Source organism: Propithecus coquereli, unplaced genomic scaffold, assembly GCF_000956105.1.
Source record: "Propithecus coquereli isolate 6110/MARCELLA unplaced genomic scaffold, Pcoq_1.0 Scaffold25, whole genome shotgun sequence".
NCBI lineage: Eukaryota > Metazoa > Chordata > Mammalia > Primates > Indriidae > Propithecus > Propithecus coquereli.
In genome coordinates this window covers 6,371,039-6,393,121 of record NW_012148063.1, presented here as the reverse complement: position 1 = coordinate 6,393,121, position 22,083 = coordinate 6,371,039, and the positions used below count along the sequence as shown (strand labels likewise).

The window sequence follows — 22,083 nt, the reverse complement described above, 5'->3', positions numbered from 1 at the left end:
CGTCACTTCACAGTTCTGGTCCTTATAACCAAGTCTTTTGAGAGTGAACTGATTTAGCCACATTCCTTTTCCAATACCTACCAATACAAATGCAATGAACATAAACACTGCCGGTAGATGTTGACAAAGTGCGTGAAATGTTTAAGTTAACTGTTTTCTAAAAAAGGTAAATGCTTTTCTAAAATATAAGAGCCAATATTATGAGCTATTTTTAAAAAATGTATTGTTTGAAGATACAGAGAAAAGTGCCCAAAGCAAAAGTATACAGTGCAATGAATTTCTAACAGAAAGAACAGCTGTGCAACCACCACCTAGGGTGGGAAAAGACCCAACTTTCCAGAAGCCCCCTTGTGTCCTTTCCCAGTTGCTGCCACCCACTGCCCTCCCCCACAGAGGTAACCGTTATTCTTTGATGGTTTTCATTTCCATGTTTCCTGCTATTGTTTGAATGCATCCCCTCCAAAATTCATGTGTTGAAACTTAATGGCCAACGTGATGCCGGTGCCTGATCTTAGACTTCCAGCCTCCGTAACTGTGAGAAATAAATTCCTGTTCTTTATAAACTACCCAGTCTCAGGTATTTTGCTGTAGCCGCATAAACGGACTAAAACACTTTGTTTAGCATTTTACCACCTAAGCATGCACCCTAAACTACTATTCTGTTAGTTTTTTAAACTAGCAGAGAATCCTATAATAGGCATTCTTCTGTGTCTGCCTTCTTTTGCTCAACCTTGCTTAGGAACTATTAATACATTCACACTGTTGTGAATAGCCACTGTTCATTCATCTCATTGCGGTATAATATTCTATTGTATGACTATCCCCCAATTTATCCATTCTACAACTGGTAGCCACCCCCATCCAATTACGAATAAGCTGTTACGCACACGTCTCCTGGAGTACATGTGCACGCGTGTACCTAGGAGTGGCAATGCTGGGTCAACTTCAGTAAGCGCCAAACTTTCCCAAATCGGCCTCACCAGTGCTCCACCAGCAGAGCCCTAGCAGGGTCTCACCTCACCAAGACGACCTTGACATGGTCAGTTTTTCTAATTTTAGCCATTCTGGTGAGTATGTAGTAGCATCTTATAATATTTTGGTTTTAATTTGCATTTCTTCATTGCTAATGAGATTAAGTACTTCTCTATACACGTGATGCCTTCTTTTGTGAAGTACATTACCAAATATCCTGTTTTTCTCCTGGGCTGATTATCTTTCTTACTGATTTGTATAGGTTTTCATATATTCTAAACTCTAGCCCTTTGTTGGTTATACATGCTGCAAATATCTTCTACTCAGTGGCTTTTCACTTTTAATAGCACTTCTGAAAAAAGAAGTTCTTAAATTTAATGTAGTCTGATTTACCCATCTCTTTCTGTACGGTTAGTCTTTTTTTGTGTCTTGTTTCAAAAGTCCTTCCCTACTCCAGGGATATGAAGCTATTCTACATTACCTTCTGGAAGCTTTAATGCGTTGTTGCCTTTTACATTTAGATCTCTGAACCATATGGAATTGGCTTTTTAAAAACTGCATACAGGCCGGGCGCGGTGGCTCACGCCTGTAATCCTAGCTCTCTGGGAGGCTGAGGCGGGCGGATTGTTTGAGCTCAGGAGTTCGAGACCAGCCTGAGCAAGAGCGAGACCCCGTCTCTACCAAAAATAGAAAGAAATTAATTGGACAGCTAAAAGTATATAGAAAAAATTAGCTGGGCATGGTGGTGCATGCCTGTAGTCCCAGCTACTTGGGAGGCTGAAGCAGGAGGATTGCTTGAGCCCAGGCGTCTGAGGTTGCTGTGAGCTAGGCTGACGCCATGGCACTCACTCTAGCCAGGGCAACAAAGTGAGACTCTGTCTCAAAAACAAAACAAAACAAAACAAAAAAAAACTGCATACAATGAAAACTTTCAAACATACACAAAAGTGGAGAGAAAAGCATAACAAGCCCTTACAGACTCGGCTTCAACATTTTGCCAATCTTCACGGCGAAAGCTCTCAGAACTTCAGTGGCACAGGCAGCTTCCCGTGATGCCGTTTCAATAGTTACTCACTTCAATCTACACACTTTCCAAGAATGTCACCACCTCTAAATTAGAAATGATCACCGTTGTCTGTAAGCACTTTGGTGCCTCCATGTTCTGGGAGAACTTTATCTCCAACTTTTACACCAACTGGTTAAATCCCTCCACCCTCACCTTTAGCGCCTAATCCAACAGCTACCACTCATGCTTGTAGTACTTTTGAGATTTTTCTGGAAGCATAATGTCTCCTTTGGCTACAGTTTTGGCACATTTCTTTCCACCAATGTTCAAAGAGCATAAGAAATTTTCCACACATCCTGCCACGGACTCCACAAGAGATCCGTGGCCCGGTCCTCAGAGCACTTGTGCACTTGCCTACTGCTGCTGCCCGGGGTTGCCAATCTTGCGTGATAGCTACTCTCCTCCATTCTGTCTTTGTTTTTTTTGTTTGTTTTTGGTTTTTTTGCTTACTTTAAAGGAAATCTCAGATATGATATCATTTTACTTGTAAATATTTCAATATGTTTCTTTAACAGATAAGTTCATTTTTTAAAAACACAATCACAATACTGATATCAACCCTAACAAAATCAACTATAGATTGTTGTGCTATAGTGACATTCCACTCCTCCTGGCCCCAAGGGGCGTCCAATTGACCCAACACCGCTTACTGAAAAGACTGTCCTTACCCTACTGCACGCACAGCCACCTTTGTCATAAATCCAGCATCCGCTGTCTTCTGTTCTACTGGTCTGTCTGTCTAGCCTTATGTCAATACCACTCTTTTAAAACTCTTTTACCTTTACAATGAGTCTTCACAGCCAGTCCTACTTCATTCTTTCCCAAGAGCGTCTTTGCTATTCTGACTACTTTCATTTTATACATAAAGCATTTTTATTGTTTTGAATTCATGAGACACAGTATTAGAAAATTTATTTAGGTCTTTTTTTTCTCTCAATAGTGTTTCATAGTTTTCTATGCAGATATTTTATAACATTTTCTTGTATTTATTCCTAGATATTTGATACTTTTGATGCTATTATAAATGGTTTTTTAGATAAATTTGCAATGTCTTGTATCCAGTTACCTTACTAACCACTTCTAGTATTTTCTCTATAGATTCTTTGGGATTTTCTATGTCCACCATTTATTTACATAAGCTGCTACTGACCACAGAATCAGTTTTTATCTAGTTCTACACTGTCATTTATCAGGTGAAGAAATTCTGGCCCAAAGAGATTAAATGCCTTCACTAAGATCACAGAGGCAGTTAGAAGCAGAGCTAACACGAGAACTCAAGCGCTTGGACTGCAACTGTTCTCTTCGCTCTCACACCACTTGTATGGTGAGCTCATCAATCTTTGAAGGTGGCAGTCACTGAAAACAAAACAACCAATGTCTAGGATTTATCGTTATTCTTAAACCCTACCATGCATAAAACATGACCTTTAGAAGTGCTTTCTGCATCAAACCCTTGGCAAATCAATCAAATAAGCTCTTGTTGAAGTCTTGTGGGAGTCAGGAGGGCAGCACACTTGGAGGGGTTCCATGTGGTTTTTTTTGTTTTGTTTTGTTTTTTAACTACAATGTAACAAAACACTTACTAAACTCACTCAAAGAACTTAGTATCAATACTGTATAGCTTCATGCCATAAATACTGTGACTGAGTATCACATCTCACCAGAAAAACTAGGGTTTGCTAGAGCAGCCCACAAGGCTAGGCCTATGACATATACAAATTCACAAAGAAATGCTGAAGCATTTCCATGTTTTCCAATTCCCTACCCAGTGACCTCAAAAGAGCCTGTCAATTCTAGAAATAGGCAGTAACTGAAAGCAAGGCCCAAATATTGATACTATGTTAAGTGTACGCACATGCCTGTAAACATATATAGATAGAGTACTAATATTTAAGACTCACTGTAAATATGTTCACTCCCACAAGGGAAAAGTGCTACAAAGTTTATCAAGTAAATCTCTGCTGAAAGCTCCAACAGGATATATGATATTCTATTATTTGATTAAAGACAAAAATAACTCCATATTTTTTTCCCAGGATCATAATATATTTAGCATCGGCTGCTGCTTCTGAGCTAACTCACGCTTTTCTTCTTTAGAGTGTTTTCTAAAATATGTAACATTTGTGACAGAGAAAAAGTCTTTAGAGAATAAGATGATATAATAAAGAGTACAGTAAATGCTTATTGAGAGTGAAAACTATTTTCAAAGTAGATGTCAGGCAACCAGTTTTTTCTTGACTTAAAATAAAAAACAGATGACCGCCGGCAGAATGACTGGCCATGGGGCGAGCAGGGAGAGACCAGGTTTGCTCTGGACTCACAGCTACGGCTGTGGAAAAACAACCTGGCTTCAGGCACAAGGGCTCATCTCCGACTCCACTCTTCCTTTCCTAATGCCGGTGCACCCCGAGGTCAAAGGTGATCAGAAGAAATCATTCACTCTACTCCCCTCCCTTCATGCTGCTAACGCCCTCCATAGTTTGGGGTCTATTCTATTTTTAAAAGCATCTAGGAAAAAACTGCTCACCTATCGCATCCTCCACCAGGCCCTCCCTGCCCCTGCCGACCCGGAGGCCATCGATCCCCTTGGGAGGGCAGCTCGTCACACATCATGACGGAGTTCCCATGGTTGGGATTTACGTTTCTGTCCCCATTGTCACTGGAAGAAGTGAGAACTAACCGATACAATTTTAACTCCTTTCAGACATAAATTTGGTGTGAACATGACAACTCTCGGTATCTCTAAGACCATAATAATAAAACGTCCTACCTTCTCATCTCGGAAATTCAGGAACTGCTGGAAAACCTCACTTTCTGAGATGACGGGATGCCGGCACATTCTGGTCATCCAGGCCTGAAGTCGCTCCATGCGCATTTTGATAAATTCCTCTTCAAAGCGGCCTGCGAGAGACACACGAAGAGTCACCTACAACTTGGTCTGACGTGAATTACTATCACTATACTATAACTGAAAAACCATTCCTATGGCTATCGGCTACGTGGTAGAAAGCTATGTAGTAAGTAGTAAATGACGGTGATTTTTCACTAACCTAAAAATAGCAAACAGAGTGAATGTTTGCATTCACCCACAGGTAAGATACAATGACTATTCATTTTTTAAATATGAAATTCCACTTTAACACACTAACAAATCTTTTAATTGTGACAAGAATAATCACAGCCTCGAAGTGCTATTTTCTTCAAGGATTGCTAAAGTGCAAAAAAAATTTAATAGGAAATCTTATCTCAATATGAAAAACTAACATTAGGCCAGTCTGTGTGTGGCCACACAAAGCCCCAGAGGCAAGAATGGAGTCGTAAGTGGAATTTAATAAGTCATCCTTACAAACCACATGACATTTCTATCATTATAAAAATGTGTCCAAATGCAATATAATCTACAAATGTATAAGTTTAAATTTAATGTTACAGAAAGTAACTTAAGGCTGTAGCTTTTTTCTCCATTGTTTTTTAAATTACTTAAACTGAAAACAGCAAAGGAATCTCTCCATGAATGCAATAATGACAGTTATTCCAATAGTGAATGCTATTCCAGAACTTACAACCATACTAAAATAGAGTTTAATGAGTGATTATTTGTTTTAAAACATAGAAAATTAGCTTGACAAGCATGACACACCAAATATCAAGTGAACACTGAGAATTTTTATAAGCCTACTAAACAAAAAGTACTGTTAGCTGAAAGGCTTCCCCAGGCAGAAGTTCCAGCTATGGCCAAGTGAGGCGAGCAGCTAACCCTGAAGCCCAAAAGCAACTACAGAGCTGGATGACACCGACAAGAACAACCGGATCAGAGCTCTGCAAGTCAACCAAAGGCAAAGAGCTGTCTGAGAAGTGTTTACGCTTGAAAAATTGAACTTCAGGCCCAGACAGTGGGAATGTGTGGCATTCTCGTGCTGTCCCCACTCCCCCTGCTGTCCATGTGCCCTCCACCCCTGCATGGCTGACCAGGAGGCGCTGCCAGAGCAGGGCAGGCTGTGAAGACTGGCAGCTGGGGCTTCCCCACCGGGGGGGGGGGGGGAAGGAGGCTCACTTGATCTGGAGTGGTGGGGGATGCCCACGTTCAGTGGTGGTGTCGGTGGCAGTGACAATCTCAGAGGTGGGTGAACAGGAAAGGCCAATGGCCCTATCAGCCCAGGTTGCATGGTTGAGCCAAGCGTGTTCCAGGCTGAGGCTGTGTGCATAAATAGTGGAGACTAGACTAGACAGGGTCCAAGCCAGCTACACACTCCTGGCCAACTCCGAGGCTGCGCACACAAGTAAAGGAGACACAAAAGGGCCCAGGAGGAAGGAAAGCCAAAATAACCTGAAAATGACTTGAGCTTTGAACACAGCCCCTCTGCCTACACGGTTCCATCGACAGAGACCAGAAGCCTTACTGGCTTGAGGCGGGTGAGCACTGTCTCTGTTCAATCAATTTTAGGCTGACTGTCTACCAAGCCACACAGACATAGGAGCAAACTCCAGGGAGCCAAACTTAAAAAATAAATAAACATAATAATAACTGAGCTGCAGGAGAGACAGCTTCCAGAGATTTAGCCTAGGTAAGTTATGTAACAGACAAACAAACATAAAGCAGAAACAATCTTCTGGGAGGTAAACTCGGAGTCCAGAGTTGCTAAAATATATTCTCAAAAATGTCCAGGTTTCAACAAAAAATTAGTTAACTTCTATTGTTTTATCTTCAGATTCACTGATTTTTTTTCCTGTGGTCTTGAATCTTCTGCTGAGCCTCTACAGTGAACTTGTACGTGAAGAAACAGCAAGATATGACCCATACTGGGGGGAAAGAGCAGTCAACAGAAACTGTCTCCAAGTGTCCTCAGATGTTAAATTAGCAGGGGGAAAAAAGCCAACAAAGTGGCAGAAAAAACAGGTTCTACAAATACATTCAAAGAACTAAAGGAAGTCATGCTTAAAAAATTGAAGAAAAATAGGACAGGGAATCAGCATACAGAGATTCTCAAGGAGGAGACAGAAATTAATGGAAATTCTGGAGTTAAAAGTACAGTAACTAAAATTAAAAATTCACTATAGAGGCTCACCAGAAGATTCAAGACAGCAGAAGAAAAATATCAGTGAATCTGAAGATAAATCAACAGACGTTAACTAACATGAAGAACACAGAGAAAAAAACTAACATAAAACGAACAACCTTCAGAAACATCAAGCACACTAAATGCTTGTAATGAGAGTCCCAGAGGGAAAAGACAGAAAGAAGCAGAAAAAATATTTGAAGAAATAATGGCAGAAAACTTTCCAAATTTGATGGAAAACTTTAATTTACACTCCCAAGAAGCTCAACGAACCTCAACAGTCTGTATTTGTAGGATAAATACAGAGATCCACATCTAGATAAAGCAGAATTAAACTACTGAAAGACAAAAAAAAAAAAAAGAAAGAAAAAGAAAATCTCGGCAGCAAGTAAAAAACGACTCGTCACGTATGGTGGTGTGCACGCATGAGAGCAACAGAAGTGACAGCTGACTTGTGGGATGCGATGAAGCCAGATCAGCACACCTATCCTCCAAAAATAAAGACATACTCAGATAAATAAAGAGTGAGAGAATTCACTGATAATAGAGTTGCACTACGAGAAATATTAAAGAAAGTCCTTCAGACTAAAAGGAAATTACTAAAGGTGGTGACTGAATCCGCAGAGAAATAAAGAGCACCGGAAATATGTGGGTTAATAGAAAGGACCCTATAGACACAGTTTTTCTAATGTGTTCCCTTAGCTTCTCTAAAACATAAACACTGTAGAAAGCAATAATTTTCATACTGTATTGTTGGACTTATACAGATGTAATAAATATGAAAATAATAGCATAACACAAGGGAAGGGAGCAGACGTACACAGGAGAAAAGTTTCTATATTTACTGGAATTAAGTAAATCTTAAAGTACATTGTGATGTTTAAAAAAAGATGCATATTATATCCCCTAGGGCAACCACTAAGAAAACAGCTTTAAAATTTTAGTTCAAAAAATGAGAGGAATTAAAATAGTACATTGGAACATCTTTATTTAACACAAAGAAAAGCCAGTAAAGGAGGAACAGAGAATAGCAAGATACCCCGAACACATAACAAAAGGGCAAATGTAAACCTAACCATGTCGATGATTACATTAAGTACAAATGGTCTAAAAACTCCAGTCAAAAGCAAAGATTGTCAGACTTGATAAGAAAGTAAGCTCCAACTATCTTGCCCATAAGAGACACACCTTGGTTTCAAAGACATACAAATACTAAAAGTAAAAAGATGGGAAAAGTCATACCATACAAACAGTAATTGTAAGAGAACTGGAGCGGCCGTATTAATGTTAAACAAGTAGACTTTAACACAGGACATCCTACCAGAGACAGCAGGGGACATTTCATAATGATGAAAGGGCTACCACTTCAGGAAGATATAACAGTTACAAACTGCATATATTCCTAACAAGACAGCCTCAAAAATACATAAAGCAAAAAGTGACACAAATGAAAGGAGAAATAGTCCAACAATAATAATGTTAGATTTCAATACCCTATGCTCAATAAATTGATAGAACTAGACAGAAAATTGGCAAGGACACAGAAACCTGAACAATACTATCTACCAACTCAGCCTAAGTGACATGTATAAAATGCTCCACCCAACTGCTGCAGAACACACTTTCTTTTGAGGCACACACAGGACATTCCCCAGGACAGACCACATGCGAGGCCATAAAACAAGTCTCAATAAATTTAAAAGGATTAAAATCATACAGAGCATGTTCTTTGAGCATAACAAAATACAATTGGAGGTCAAAAGACAAAAAGAAATTTGGGACATGTCCAAATATTTGGAAATGAAACACAGAGTTGGCCTTCTGCATCTGTGGATCAAAAGTATATTCAAGAAAAAAATGTGTCTGTACTAAACACGTACAGACTTTTTCCATTGTTCCCATTCGTAAACAATACAGTATGACAGCTATTTATATATCAGTTACATTGCATTTGGTATTACAAGTAACCTAGAGATGGTTTAAAATACACAGGAGGATGTGCGTAGGTTATCTGCAACTCCTACGCCATTTTACATCAAGGACTGAGCATCCCCAGATTTTGGTATCTGTGGAAGATTCTGGAACCAATTCCCCACGGATACTGAAGGATGACTGTATTTCTAAATAACCAATAGGTCAAAGAAGAATTTCTGAGAGAAATTAGAAAATATTTTAACCTGAATGAACATAAAACTGAACACACCAAAATTTATGGGATGCAGCAAACACAGTACTTAGAGGAAAGTTTAATGCTTGTAATAGAAGAAAGATTTCAAAACAATAATCTAAGCTTCTATGTTAAGAAATAAGAAAAAGTAAATTAAATTCAAATCAAGCAGATGGAGTAATAAAAGAAAATAATACAATAGAAAAGAGAAAAATAATAGAGAAAATCAATAAAACCAAGGAAAAAAGGGAAGAGACAACAATGACCAAAATCAGATATGAAGGAGTATATATCACTGTAGACCATACAAGTCCTAAAAAGTATAAATGAATACTATGAACAACTCTAAATCCATACCCAACAACTTACATGAAATAAATAAATTCCTTCAAAGATCCAAACTATCAAAGCTCACTAAAGAGACAGCCTGAATAGCCCTGTATCTATTAAGGAAATTAAATTCATAGTTAAAGCCTTCCCACAAAGAAAACTCCAGGTCCAGATGATTTCAGTGGTAAATTCTATCAAACACTTACAGGATAATATAAATTCTACACAATCTTTTCCAGTATATACAAAAGGAGGGAATAATTCCAAAGCCATCCCTATGAGAGCAGCATTGCCTTGATACCAAAATCAGACAAAGACATTACCAGAAATCTATAACCTCATGGACCAAATCCTCAACCAAATATTAGCAAACTGAATCCAGCAATATATAAAAAGAATAATATATCACCATCAAGTGAGGTTTATCCCAGAATGCAAGGCTAGTTCCTCATTGGAAAGCTGATGAAGGTAATTCACCATATTAATAGTAAAGAAGAAAAACCACGTGATCACTTTGACAGATATACAAAACATATTTGACAAAATTATGCATCCACTCCTGAAGAAAACTGTCAGCAAACTCAAAAAAGAAGTTCCTTAACTTCATAAAAGGAAATCTACAAAAAACTTACAGCTAATATCATACTTAATGGTGAAAGACTGAACACTTTTTCTCTAAGATTGGGAACAAGGCAAAGATGTCTGCTCCCACCATTCCCACCCACATCGTACTGGAGTCCTAACCAGTGCAGTAAGGCAAAAACAAACATAGAAGGTACACAGATTAGAAAGGATGAAATAAAACTGTCTCTATTTCAAGATTACATGATTGTCTACATAAAAAAAAAAAAAATCCGCAAGAATCCACAAAAAAGCTCCTGGAACCAGTAAGTATATTTAGCAAGGTCATGGATGAAAGGTTGATATATAAAAATCAACAGTATATGCAACAAACAACTGGAAAACAGAAATTTAAAAAACATTACCATTTATAACAAAACACTCCCCAATGAAATTCTTACATATAAATCTAACAAAATATATGCAGAATCTATATGCTGAAGACTATACAACACTACTAAAAAGCAAGTATGTTTGTATTCATGGATTAAAAGACTAAATACCAAGGTGTAAAAATTGATCTATAAAATAAATGCAATTCCAATCAAAATTCCAGCATGATTATTTATAGATACCTACAAACTGACATTTAAGTTTACAAGGAAAGGCAAAAGAAAAAGAACAGCCGAAAGAATTTTGTAAAAGAACACACTACCTGGTTTAAAGACATACCATACAGCAAAACTAATCAAGACAGTGTGACATTGGTAAAAGAATAGACACAGAAATCAATGGAACAGAAAAGAATCCAGAAATAAACTCACACATACACGGTCAAGTGATCCTTTTTTTTTAAAAAAGGTTCAAAGGAAATTCAACAGGGAAAGGACAGTCTTTCCAACAACCGGTGTTAGAACCACTGGATATCCAGATGCAAAAACTAATGAGCCTCTACCATACAGTGAACCTTATACAAAATTTAACCCCAAACGCATCTCAGACCTAAATGTAAAACCTAAAACTATAAAATCTTTTGGAGAAAATGTGGTAAAGTTGGTCTTAGCCACGATACCTAAAGTACAATCCATGAAAGAAAAATTTCATACAATGGACTTAATTAAAACTAAAAGCTTTCGTTAGACAAAAGGCATGGCTAAGAGGGTGAAAAGACAAGCCACAGCTGGGACAAATTATCTGACAGAGGACTAGCTTCCAGAATATATTAAAAATCATCAAAATTTAACAGCAACCTAATAAAAAATGGGCATAAAATTTGAACAGATACTTTACCAAAGAAGATACAAGGATGGGAAAAAGCACATGAAAAGATGCTCAACACCAATTCTCATTAGGGAAATGTAAATTAAAACCACAACGAGATACCACTGCATACCTATTAGACTGGGTAAAATTAAGAAAAACTGGCACTGTCAAATGCAGGTAAGGATGTGGAAGTACTGACACTCTCACAGGTTGCTGATGAGGATTCCAAAATTGTGCAGCCACTTTGGAAAACAGTCCAGCAACATCTTAAATGTTAAACATACACCTACAACATGATCCAACTGTTCTACTCCTAGTTACCCAAGAGACAAAAAAACTTATGTTGATACAAAAACTTGTATGCAAATGTTTATAGCAGCTTTATTCATAATTGCCCAAAATTAGAAACCCAAATGTTCTTCAATGAGTGCACAGATAAACTGCGGTATATCCATACATTGGAATATGACTTAGCAATAAAAAGAAACAAACAAGATACAACAAGACAGATGAATCTCAATGCATTATGCTAAATACAAGAAGCCAGACTCAAAAGACTGCAGTATATGCTTCTGTTCATAATGATATTCTAGAAAAGGCAAAAAATACAGGGACAAAGAACAGATCAGTTGTTGTCACAGTTAGGACTGGGGGAGGGGTTGAAAATACAGGGCAGCACCGGGGTGGTGGGAGGCGAAGAACTGCTATGCAGCGTGAATGCAGTGGTGGTTGCAAGGCTGTGGTGGTAGCTGTCAAAACTCACGAGCTGCACACCACACTAACTTACTGAACGTGAGTTTAAAAACAAACTCTTAAAAAATGCAGCCTGAACTTCCTTCAGAAATTATGAGTACAAGCTGGGTGGGATGGCACATGCCTATAATCCCAGCTACTTGGCAAGATGGGTTGAGCCCAGGAGTTCAAGACCAGCCTAGGCAACATAGCAGACTCCATCTCTAAAAATACAAGTTTAAAATTATGAGTACAAATAAGCGTAAGTCTTTTAATAGGAAAGAGTATTATGGACCGACATATCAAAAACTTGTTACCTAAACAATGGGACTTGAACAGCACAACAGGCCTAGACACCTACTGTTTTAAAGTCTCTCAAATTTTGCACTTGTTAGTAGAGATTAAGCACTACGTAAACTTAGGCGATGCAGAAACAAAGTCTCCTGTCTTGGAAAGAAGATGATAAACCTCCTGGGCAGAAAAGACCTAGTAAGTCGGCGTGGACCTGGGATATCAGGAATTCCCCATTACGAGCAAGTGAATTACACCAAGAGTTTGGCTGGTTGATATTTAATGATTCTTATTTTACTTAAAAATTGCCTTCATGACAATTCCTCTGACATAGCTGGTTTATCTCCAAACTACGCCTTCAGATGTTACTTTATGTTTGGTAAGATTGTCAGAACATGTTCCAGAGAATTGGAAAAAAGGGGGAAAGAGGGACTTTCATTTCCCTGTTTGCAATGAACCTTACCCAGGTTTTCACTGAGAATGTGAATATAACAGTTTGGCACCAGGAATAAAACCAGATTCTTCAATATTATTTCCACAAAGAACAAAATCTATACACAAATAAAAAAATGTTAACTGTACATTTTTCATGGATTATCAAGTCCACAGAAATGTCACATCTACTTGGCATTCCCTTTTCTTTTCTCCAGTAGTTGAGTGAGAGGGGAGTTTTTCTGTAATAATGATCTATGGGTATCACGGCAGGAGGCAGAGAGAGCAGGGAAATAAAGTCCCTTCTGTGCTTTTCAGCTTCTTTGGCACATGCCCCAGTCAGTGAATCAAAGCTCAACTTTCTTCACACTGAGGGGCTGTGGCTTTCTTGCTTTCCTATGACACTCCCCTGGATGCATGCCTGAACTTTTTTTATTATAAAAAACAAACCTTAGTACGGAAGGAGAATCGTGACATGATGCTTTAACATAGCGTTGAATTATCTGATTCAGAATAAACAGTGTATGAAAACCTAAAAGATAGAAGACATTTCTACAACCCTGACACAGCCCATTAATCCATTTATTGACACATTGTGGGGTTTCAATAAATGTGATGGCCAAGTTATAAAGAGTACCAAACTCAACAGATTGAAATTTTAAAAGGCAGCACTGAAGTTTTCATGGAAAGAAATCTACATCTTTGCGAAGAAAGCTGTGATTTAAAGCAATAAGGACAGTAAAAAAGGAGGGATAGTGAGTATGTGAACTGGTGTGGAACTGGGGGTGCGGCGAGCACCTGAGTGGACGGCGGCAGCAATCCACACCACCTGGCCCTCGCTCCTCTGCCCCAGGGCCACAAAGGCTACTCAGTGTCACCCTGTGGGACTGCAAGGATGTGTTTATCTACCTAGCAGTGCAGCCCCACTCTCCAGTCTGCTGTGACAATTTGAAATTTTTGAAGTTTTATGAAATATCAAAATCAAAACTTCTTTAAAAGCAAAAGTTTCCATCTCCATAAAAAACTTCAGAGAAAAATAATCATAAAACAAAGTAAAATATAAAGTTTCAAGGAGAATAACATTGTAAGGGTACTATTTCTAGCTAAAGATCCGTTGGTCCACATCTCATAACATAAACAGAGCAAGCTCCAGGGTCAGCTTCGGATTCCTCTCACAGCAATATCGAGGGTTTAACGTCTCTGGATCTCCATTTCCTCACCCATAAAGTGAGGATGCAATGCCCATCTGTGAGGACAGACGTGGGACATGGCACGAGGGACAGGCTTTGCCGCTGTGCTAAAATGCAGCCCTGCCATCTCAGTCCCTCCCTAAACCATCTACTTCAACTCCAGCCAAGCGAGAATTAAACCGTCTCTGGTCTCCCCTGACCTTTGGGGCAAGAACCCTCCCTTCACCCTGCTGAGTTCGGGTCAGCCTCTCTGGCTCTGACCTTTTACGACTTACTCTCACCCGCGATCCACTTCTTTCCATAATTACTAGTCCATTTATCTGAAATTTTTCTAGCTTTTTACTAAAACCCCTTCTAATGTTCTAAAGTCAGCTGCATTACAACTTTTATTCTGAGACACACATGCTGAGTCCTTGAGGATTCATATACAGCACCAGGTTCCACACTGGACCGGAGACTAAAAACAAAACAATGACAGTCCCCAGACATAAAAAGAAATCCCTCCTAGCTGCATATTTATAAAGTGTTCTGGAAACACCATGGATTATTTACCAGAAGAGGTTTTCTCGTGGGGGAGGTGGGGGGAGTGTGACACTTTTAATAAGAAAAGGGAGAAGGCAATAATAAATGATAAGTAATTAAGTAGAAAATTGGACACCTTCCTTCATCAATACTTAGAAGCTCTGTGGCTTCTCCATCCAATGTTTACACACTTCTGATGACAATGACACAGCTGGGCTGCATAACCTGTTTATATCATTTGGGTCATACATTTTTATTTTCATTTTAGCCTGTTTGGATCATTTCTATTTTCTCAGGTGTCATTTTTCACATTTTTTTAAATGTGCATGTTTCTTTTGTAGGAAAGGATATAAAAATAAAGACAATAACTCTGCTCAAATTCAAGATACGTATACAAGAGATATGACAGCAGATTTTATTAAACATTCCTGCTAGGTGTTTAGGTAACTCCCAGATGTACGTACAACATGCTACGGTTCTCTCTGCATAGCCATATCTCGCTACCGTCTCCACACTCGTGCCTTTTGCTGCTATAGGATGGAAAACACCACCGCTGACTTACAGGAGGATAACCTGGCTGAAGTCTTTATACTGTCATCCTGAGTTTACTATTACACATACTCACCTGTGACTTGTTTGTCTGGAAGAGAAGGGATTGGAATGGCTGACCCAAACTTAACCAGGAGACGCTCATATAACCAGTCAAAGTGCTTATACCTGTGGTTTACAGATCGGTTAGTGTTCTACAAAATAAAAAGAAAATGTTACCAATGCCAGCTATAGAAAACAAAGAAAAAAAACAAGTTGCACCCAGTGATGCAAGCATGATTCTGGTTTGGTAGCTTGGATACTTACAGTAGGTGTTAGCTGATATTCAATGTAGCTCTTCAGACCATACATTTTGGAGCCTTTCCTGGGATCTGCTACCACACAGTCAAACGTAGAGGTAGGATAAACCCACATCGGGCCATAATCTCCAACCTACACAACGTTCCATGAAGAGTAATTTTGTTACATGGAAAAATAGTAAATACAATTGATGTAAATCAGCAAATAATTCTTTTTAGAACTAAAAGTCCTTTGGAGGGACATTCTTGTTCTTCTTTGAGAAGTTACTTAATGGTCTCTGTTCCTGTTAGATATTGTATTTAAAGAACACATTTGTAGGACAAACTCTTTTGCTCCCCACATGGGCAGCTCAGCCCATGGAGAGGGGACACCAGCTTCCCTCCCCTCCAGGGGAGGCTGGTGGAACACAAGGTCTCTCTCTCTTGTCCAGCTGTGTCAAGCTATATGGGAAGGGCTCGTTTTTTCCCAATCTACCATGGACTGGTAGTTTTGTGAAATATAAAATTATACATTGAGTTTTCAACAATGTCAAACTGCCATCAAGTTTTCTAAACACTCTCATTTTCTGTACTTATAGCAGATTACTAACAAGCAGTTTTCAGATGGGCAGCTGGTCCATGGTACTTTGAGTAGCATCATTCTAGCTCACAGAAATGACTAATCTGGTCAGAGTCTGATAACCATTGTTTTACTATTAGTATGGGGTACTATGTCTCAAAAGCAAGAGCCAGGCTAGCTGTTTTCTCTTGGGACTGCTTGTGTGTAAGCACACTGGGCTGGCTCACTTCCTGTCCCCAGGTATTAGCCCCACCTGGGCAAGGCTTGTCCAAAGAGGGTAGGCCTCTATTCTTTTTCCACTGGCCTTCTTTTCTGTGACTAGGGCATAAAAGTTAAAAAATTCTGGTGAGGCTTATTAGGCTTATACTAGATCACTGAGGTTTTAACTAGTGGCGGGAGGTGAGGAAAGGAAACCAGCTAAGTTCTATGAGGGGTATAGAGAACTTACGAGTTTTGAGCCTATGGATCATTTCTGCTAGACACTGCTAAGTAACGACAGGTCTGCTGTCCCAAACCTGGTTGTTTTTCTTTTGTTTAAAACTGCATGCAAGGCATGGAAGCAGCTGCAGAGAGTTGGTTGCTCATGCACAAGCTCTGGGAATCACCTCCTGTATCACCACTAGTCTCAAGTTGGTTCTGGATCATCATTCATTTCATAAACTCTGACCACGGTTATGCATTTCAGAAATCCAGATTGCAGGACAGTAGATCTTATCGAAGAAGAACATTTAAGAGCAATAGGAGACCTTATTATATCAAGAATATGTTATCTTCTTGGATTGGAATGGAAAAATAATTGAATTATAATATAATTCAGGATTAACGGGAAAAAACATGTGGTCTATAAATGGAACACTATTTCTAGGAAAGAGATTCGTTTACAGATTCAAGGAGGAATGAAAATTTATAAAATAGGCTTTATTCTTGCAGTTAGAAAAAGTATAGTACGAAAGTGAAAAGAAAATGAGAAAAACCATGCAGACTGGGCTGAAGGAAGAAAAATGTGTTTAGGCTGAGATCCCAAAGGCAAGGCCAGACAGATATAAAAAGGAAAAAAGGGATATGCCCAGTCCTAATTCTTTTTAAAGGTGGAAGAGGGCAAAAGTGGGTTGGGGCATGACAGTCCAGAGGTTATTAGGTCAGGAAGGTGACCAACTTTAAAAAGAGACTAGAGAGATCTCTGAGGACAAACTTCCATGATGCCCCAGAGAGCCTGGATCCAGGAAACTATCTTAAAGCCGCAGAGTAGGACTTTGTAAGGCAACCTCAGTGACTGGGACAAGCAGGGCAACTCTGGATTGACCAGGGCCAACGCCCACAGGGCATGTTTTACTGGTGGGTTACTGTGCTTGTAAAGCTAAGAACCAGGTCTCTGTGTTCTCTTGGCTTCCAGGAGACTTGGTGGCTTTCCTCAGCTTGCTTTTCCATGCATGAAGCCCACACAGGCAGACCTGCCTACTGGGTACGTGGGTCCAGTTCTATCTAAACTTGCGGGACAGTAAAGAGGCTGGGACCTTTGGCTCTGTGCCACCAGTGTCATGCTCGTGACAATGTCCCCTTGAAGACGCTGAGGGGTAAGGCCATGGGAGTTTTAATTCTGTGGAGTTTTAAGTTTAATGAAAAGAATAATAATACATGCTCTGTTTTAAAAAGATCTGGAGAAAACAAAAAAAAAAATTAAAATAATCTTTAACTATTCAGAAGATAATGACCCCAAATTGACTTTGAGTGAAAAAGAATAACACAGGCTCTTGGTTTACAGCCCTTCAGTCTTAAGGTTTCCAGGATTTGAAGCTTTTCAAAGATGTGGGGACAAGCAATTAAAGAATTTAATATCATTCCTGCAATTTTGCCAAGCTTCCCAGGACCCAAAGATTATAGAGTAAGACCAGACATCTCCTCATCCTTGTTTGAGTCCATGGTGATTACACTCAGGGCTTCCCCCACCACCTACCCCATCTTACAGTTACAGTGTTAAGTCAATAGGGTCAGAAGATAGCCACAGTTCTCTTTTCCAGAATTTCATTTGAAAATATACAGCTAGATACTGCCTAGATGAAAATCTATCAGCAACCAAAATATAGGCTGAAACCAAAGGGACTGTGTTGTGTTATGTAATCAAGACAGATATTCTAAGACAGATATTCTTAATGATGTCATTAACTCCCCGCTTTTATTTGATAGCTCCTTATCTTGGCCTGGCAGCTGATTTACTGGAAAAAACTAATTATTGTCAACATATTAGAAAAGGCACCCATTCTGGTAACATGCATGTACTTTGCTAGGGAAGAAACATAAATATGTGAATTGAGTTTATTAGCTAAACATATAGGGCTGGTAGAAAAACTGCATGTAAAATACACTTTAAAACACTATATAAAAGAAAAAATTTTAAAATAATAAGTATTATGTATATTGTTTGTTCAATACTAAGGGTCTGAAAGATAAAGACTATCTAAACAATATAACGACAGGCATTAATTTATGTTATCTTTAGTACTCCTACAATACTAACATGTCCTATCAGTCATTTGGGGCATTAAGTGTATTTAAAAATACTTTCCAAAAGACTAACACTCTCTTGGCTTTAATGTGCAGTATTATAAAAGAGCTTAATTAGAAACAAAGCAAACAAACAAAAATGAACAAACTTACAATGATGGGAATTTTCTCTTTGGGTTTTGCTAGTTGCTTGGCCAACAAATACTGTTCCGTTCCAGGTTTTGCAAATCCAGGAAATCTAATCATGAAGATAAATATTCATGAGTCTTGTATCTTTCCTTATAGGAATTCTACGACTCTCGTCCACATTTACTTAATATACCAGTTTTAACCTTGTTCTGTCTTTCAGACTAGGAAACTGTGGTAAATGAAACCTAACATTATCAGATTGTTCAACGGCCAATTAGGCATTTAATTAAGCTTGATCTGGTGAAGAGAGCAGTTTGACTCCAGAGGTATGATATTTATGGGTATTCCATTTGCTTAACTGGGTCTGAAGCATTCCATCACCCAACAAAGTGTGAAGGGCAGACCTGCAACGTCTCCCAGCTCACAGGGCCAGTAAGTGGCAAGCACCAATCTGAACTGGCCACGGGGGACAGCAGCTACATGCTAGCATTTCTACATCCAAATTAAAGTTTCCTTTCAACATTCTCACCCTGAAGGTCACAATTATCCCAAAGAAGCTGCTACTATTCATAAGCATTTGTGCCATTTTCCTCTGAAATTGCCTTCAGAAACAGTTTGACACCAAGAAAACAACCCAAAGCCCAAGAAATTTGGCTACTGGTGGAGGTCATTTAAGACCTGAAATCATAAATAAACTTGACCACTTCCAGAAATCAAATCTACATCCAAAGGACACGTCTATGATTGGAGAACAGCTGGAACAAATACATAACCCTCCAAAGTGCTACTTCTGAAGAAGACAAGATTAATTTGGGTTTTAGAATATTTAAAAAAATAAACAGGAACACACAAAAGAAAGCAAAATATCTAAACTGGGAAAGGGAATCTTATTTCTCCAGAGTTCCAGCTGCATTACTTCTGATTTTGTTCACACACCAAGCCAAAGGCCACTGTGATGCTCTCAGGGGCCGTATCTTCTTTCCTTCATTCTCGACTGACTTCCCGCCAGTCTCCTTTCCCCAGACGGTCCTTCAAGCACAGCTCATACCCAGAGCAAAGAGGAGTCCTGGGGCAGGATGGCTTTGGGTCTGAACTCCGACCCCAACACTCAGGTGGCCTTAGGGGCGGGCCTCAATCTCCTTGTGGGAAGAACGGGACCAGATGACCTACCTCTGAAGGTGATAAGGGAACTAAATGAAAAGATTTATGAGAAGAGCCTAACATGTATTCAATACATTTAAATTATTGGTAATTATGTCATCATCTCTGTGAAAGCATTCCTGCAGCCTCAGGCAGAGCTGTCTCAGCAATCTGAGCATATTTTTGCTATATAGTTTATCACATTTATTTATACCTTATAGCCGACTAGAAGCACTTTGGAGAAAGCATTTGTATTTTCAGGACCTAGAGGAGTTCTGGGAGCACACTAAACACTTAATGAATTAACCTGGAACACTTTTATTAAAGAACTCACACTTCTGTGAGGATTACATACTGTGACAACTCCTTGACCAGACTGTAAGCTTCTGAGTGCAGAGATCACAGTTCACACTTTTTGTATATTCTTATGGACCACAGCAAAACTCTAGGGCTGACTATACACACCCAGTTATAATACTCACTGAACAGCAATGTAATTTATTAATTATCTGAGCATTATCGAGATGGATTCTTACAATGCTCAAGCATATTTAAATCTCTGATCTCCTTTTCTAGTATAAGGTTTATGTTCCATGGAATACAAGCATCATATAAAATGGAGTAATTACTGACAAAGTATTAATACTTTCAAAAATGTTTACAACTGTTATAAGTAAGTGACTCATTTATACATTAGTCTAGTTAAATAAAAATACATAGGGTCTTAAATTGTTCTCAGCACTACAGAGAGACAGAAAAACCTCAGAGGTACAGGTTCCAATTAGGACTGCTCTAATTTGGTTTCAATCTGTAGTGACATTTGAGAGCAGAAAGAACCCTTAAAGCCAACCTCTTTGCTTTAGATAAATGAGGAAACTGAGGTTCAAACAGGTCACCAAATGTGGCTAAGATCATACAGCACATCAGAAAGCAAGTGCAGAGGAGAGAAAAGCACAGGACACTAGAGTCAAAGACCCAGGCACCAGCCAGAAACCTCACTCATCAGCTGTGAAGATGTGGCTCCTCATTTTTCTGTTTCTACTTCCTTGTTTTCAAAATAGGGCTAAGAGATAAATTACACTTAAATGGGCTTTAAATATACTTTAAATTTAGGTTTGAGAACGCCTATCTGTAACATACATCACCACTGACCATAGTGAAAACTTCAAATTTGACTCTATGAACTAGACACAGTTGACTAACAAGACACAGAGTGACCACCTGTATTATGCATGCAATTGAGCAGGACACTACATAATGGAAGACACTGGACAAGAGGTATAAAAAGTGTACAGTGAAAAGATAAATCACTTCACCATCTGAAGCTATTTAAATATACTTTGGAGACTTGTAGAACTTATTAAACTAGATCCTAGACCTTGGATCCTCATGTCTGAATATTAATATATACCAAATGTTTTCAATTCTTTCCAGACATAGATTAACATTCTTTGATACTTGCTTTGAATCATAAACTTGGAATATTGAGAAAAAGTATTAGTAATTTCAGAAAATAAACTATTTTAAACATAACTGCTGAAAGAAGAGTACTTAAAGATTCTTACGGAAGTCATATTAATAATTTATATCTCCTTCAGGCTACACTGATGTAAACTACAGACTGATCTAGAACTTGCTACCAAAGAATCCTACAGCACAAAGTGCGTATTTACTCTTTCCCACATGCTCTCCTGTTAAGTACTATTAAAACTTTTTTTAATCTAAGAGAAATCTAAGTGAAAACAAGTATCTTAAACATATTAGGTACAGTAGCTGTGAACACGTGCTTTGGAGACTGAGGGATTGGGATACAGACTGGAAAACTTACACTGATGTGAACTTGAGTGTCACTAACCTCTCCGGGAGTCAGTTTTTCTCACAGTAAAACAGGGATTCTATGAGGGTGGCCTAAGAATGCATACAAACCATTTTGCATGATGCCTGGCACATGATGAGTGACTAATAAAAGAGTAAAACATTTAAAAGGGAGTTTTATTATTATTTTTAGCTTTCTGTTTATACTAGCGATAAAACCTTACTATGTCATAGAGTTGATAAAGGTAAAAGTAATAAAAACTATTTAGCAAATCACTGAATATATATTTCACTTATTAACCTTGTAAAATGAAAATTCTTTTTTTTAATAAAAAATAACCTTTGGTTTGATCATATTTTACTGAGAATTTTGGCATCTATATTCATAAGGGATACTAGTCTGTGGTTTTCTTTTTTTGTTGTGTCTTTTCCTGGCTTTGGTATCAAGGTGGTACTGGCTTCACAGAATGAGTTGGGGAGGATTCCCTCCTTTTCTATGTTATGGAA

General features: G+C 38.6%; 1 protein-coding gene across 1 annotated transcript in view; it reads right to left on the bottom strand.

Moving 5' to 3' along the window:
- SNX9 (sorting nexin 9) overlaps window positions 1–22,083 on the bottom strand; it is a 116,473-nt gene that overhangs the window by 16,476 nt on the left and 77,914 nt on the right. Inside the window, exons 7-10 of the mRNA XM_012646844.1 lie at window positions 18,646–18,730; window positions 15,439–15,564; window positions 15,209–15,326; window positions 4,809–4,939 (exon numbers count right to left, since the gene is read on the bottom strand). Of these exons, the coding sequence (XP_012502298.1) occupies window positions 4,809–4,939; window positions 15,209–15,326; window positions 15,439–15,564; window positions 18,646–18,730 (460 nt within the window). The remainder of the gene's footprint in view (window positions 1–4,808; window positions 4,940–15,208; window positions 15,327–15,438; window positions 15,565–18,645; window positions 18,731–22,083) is intronic.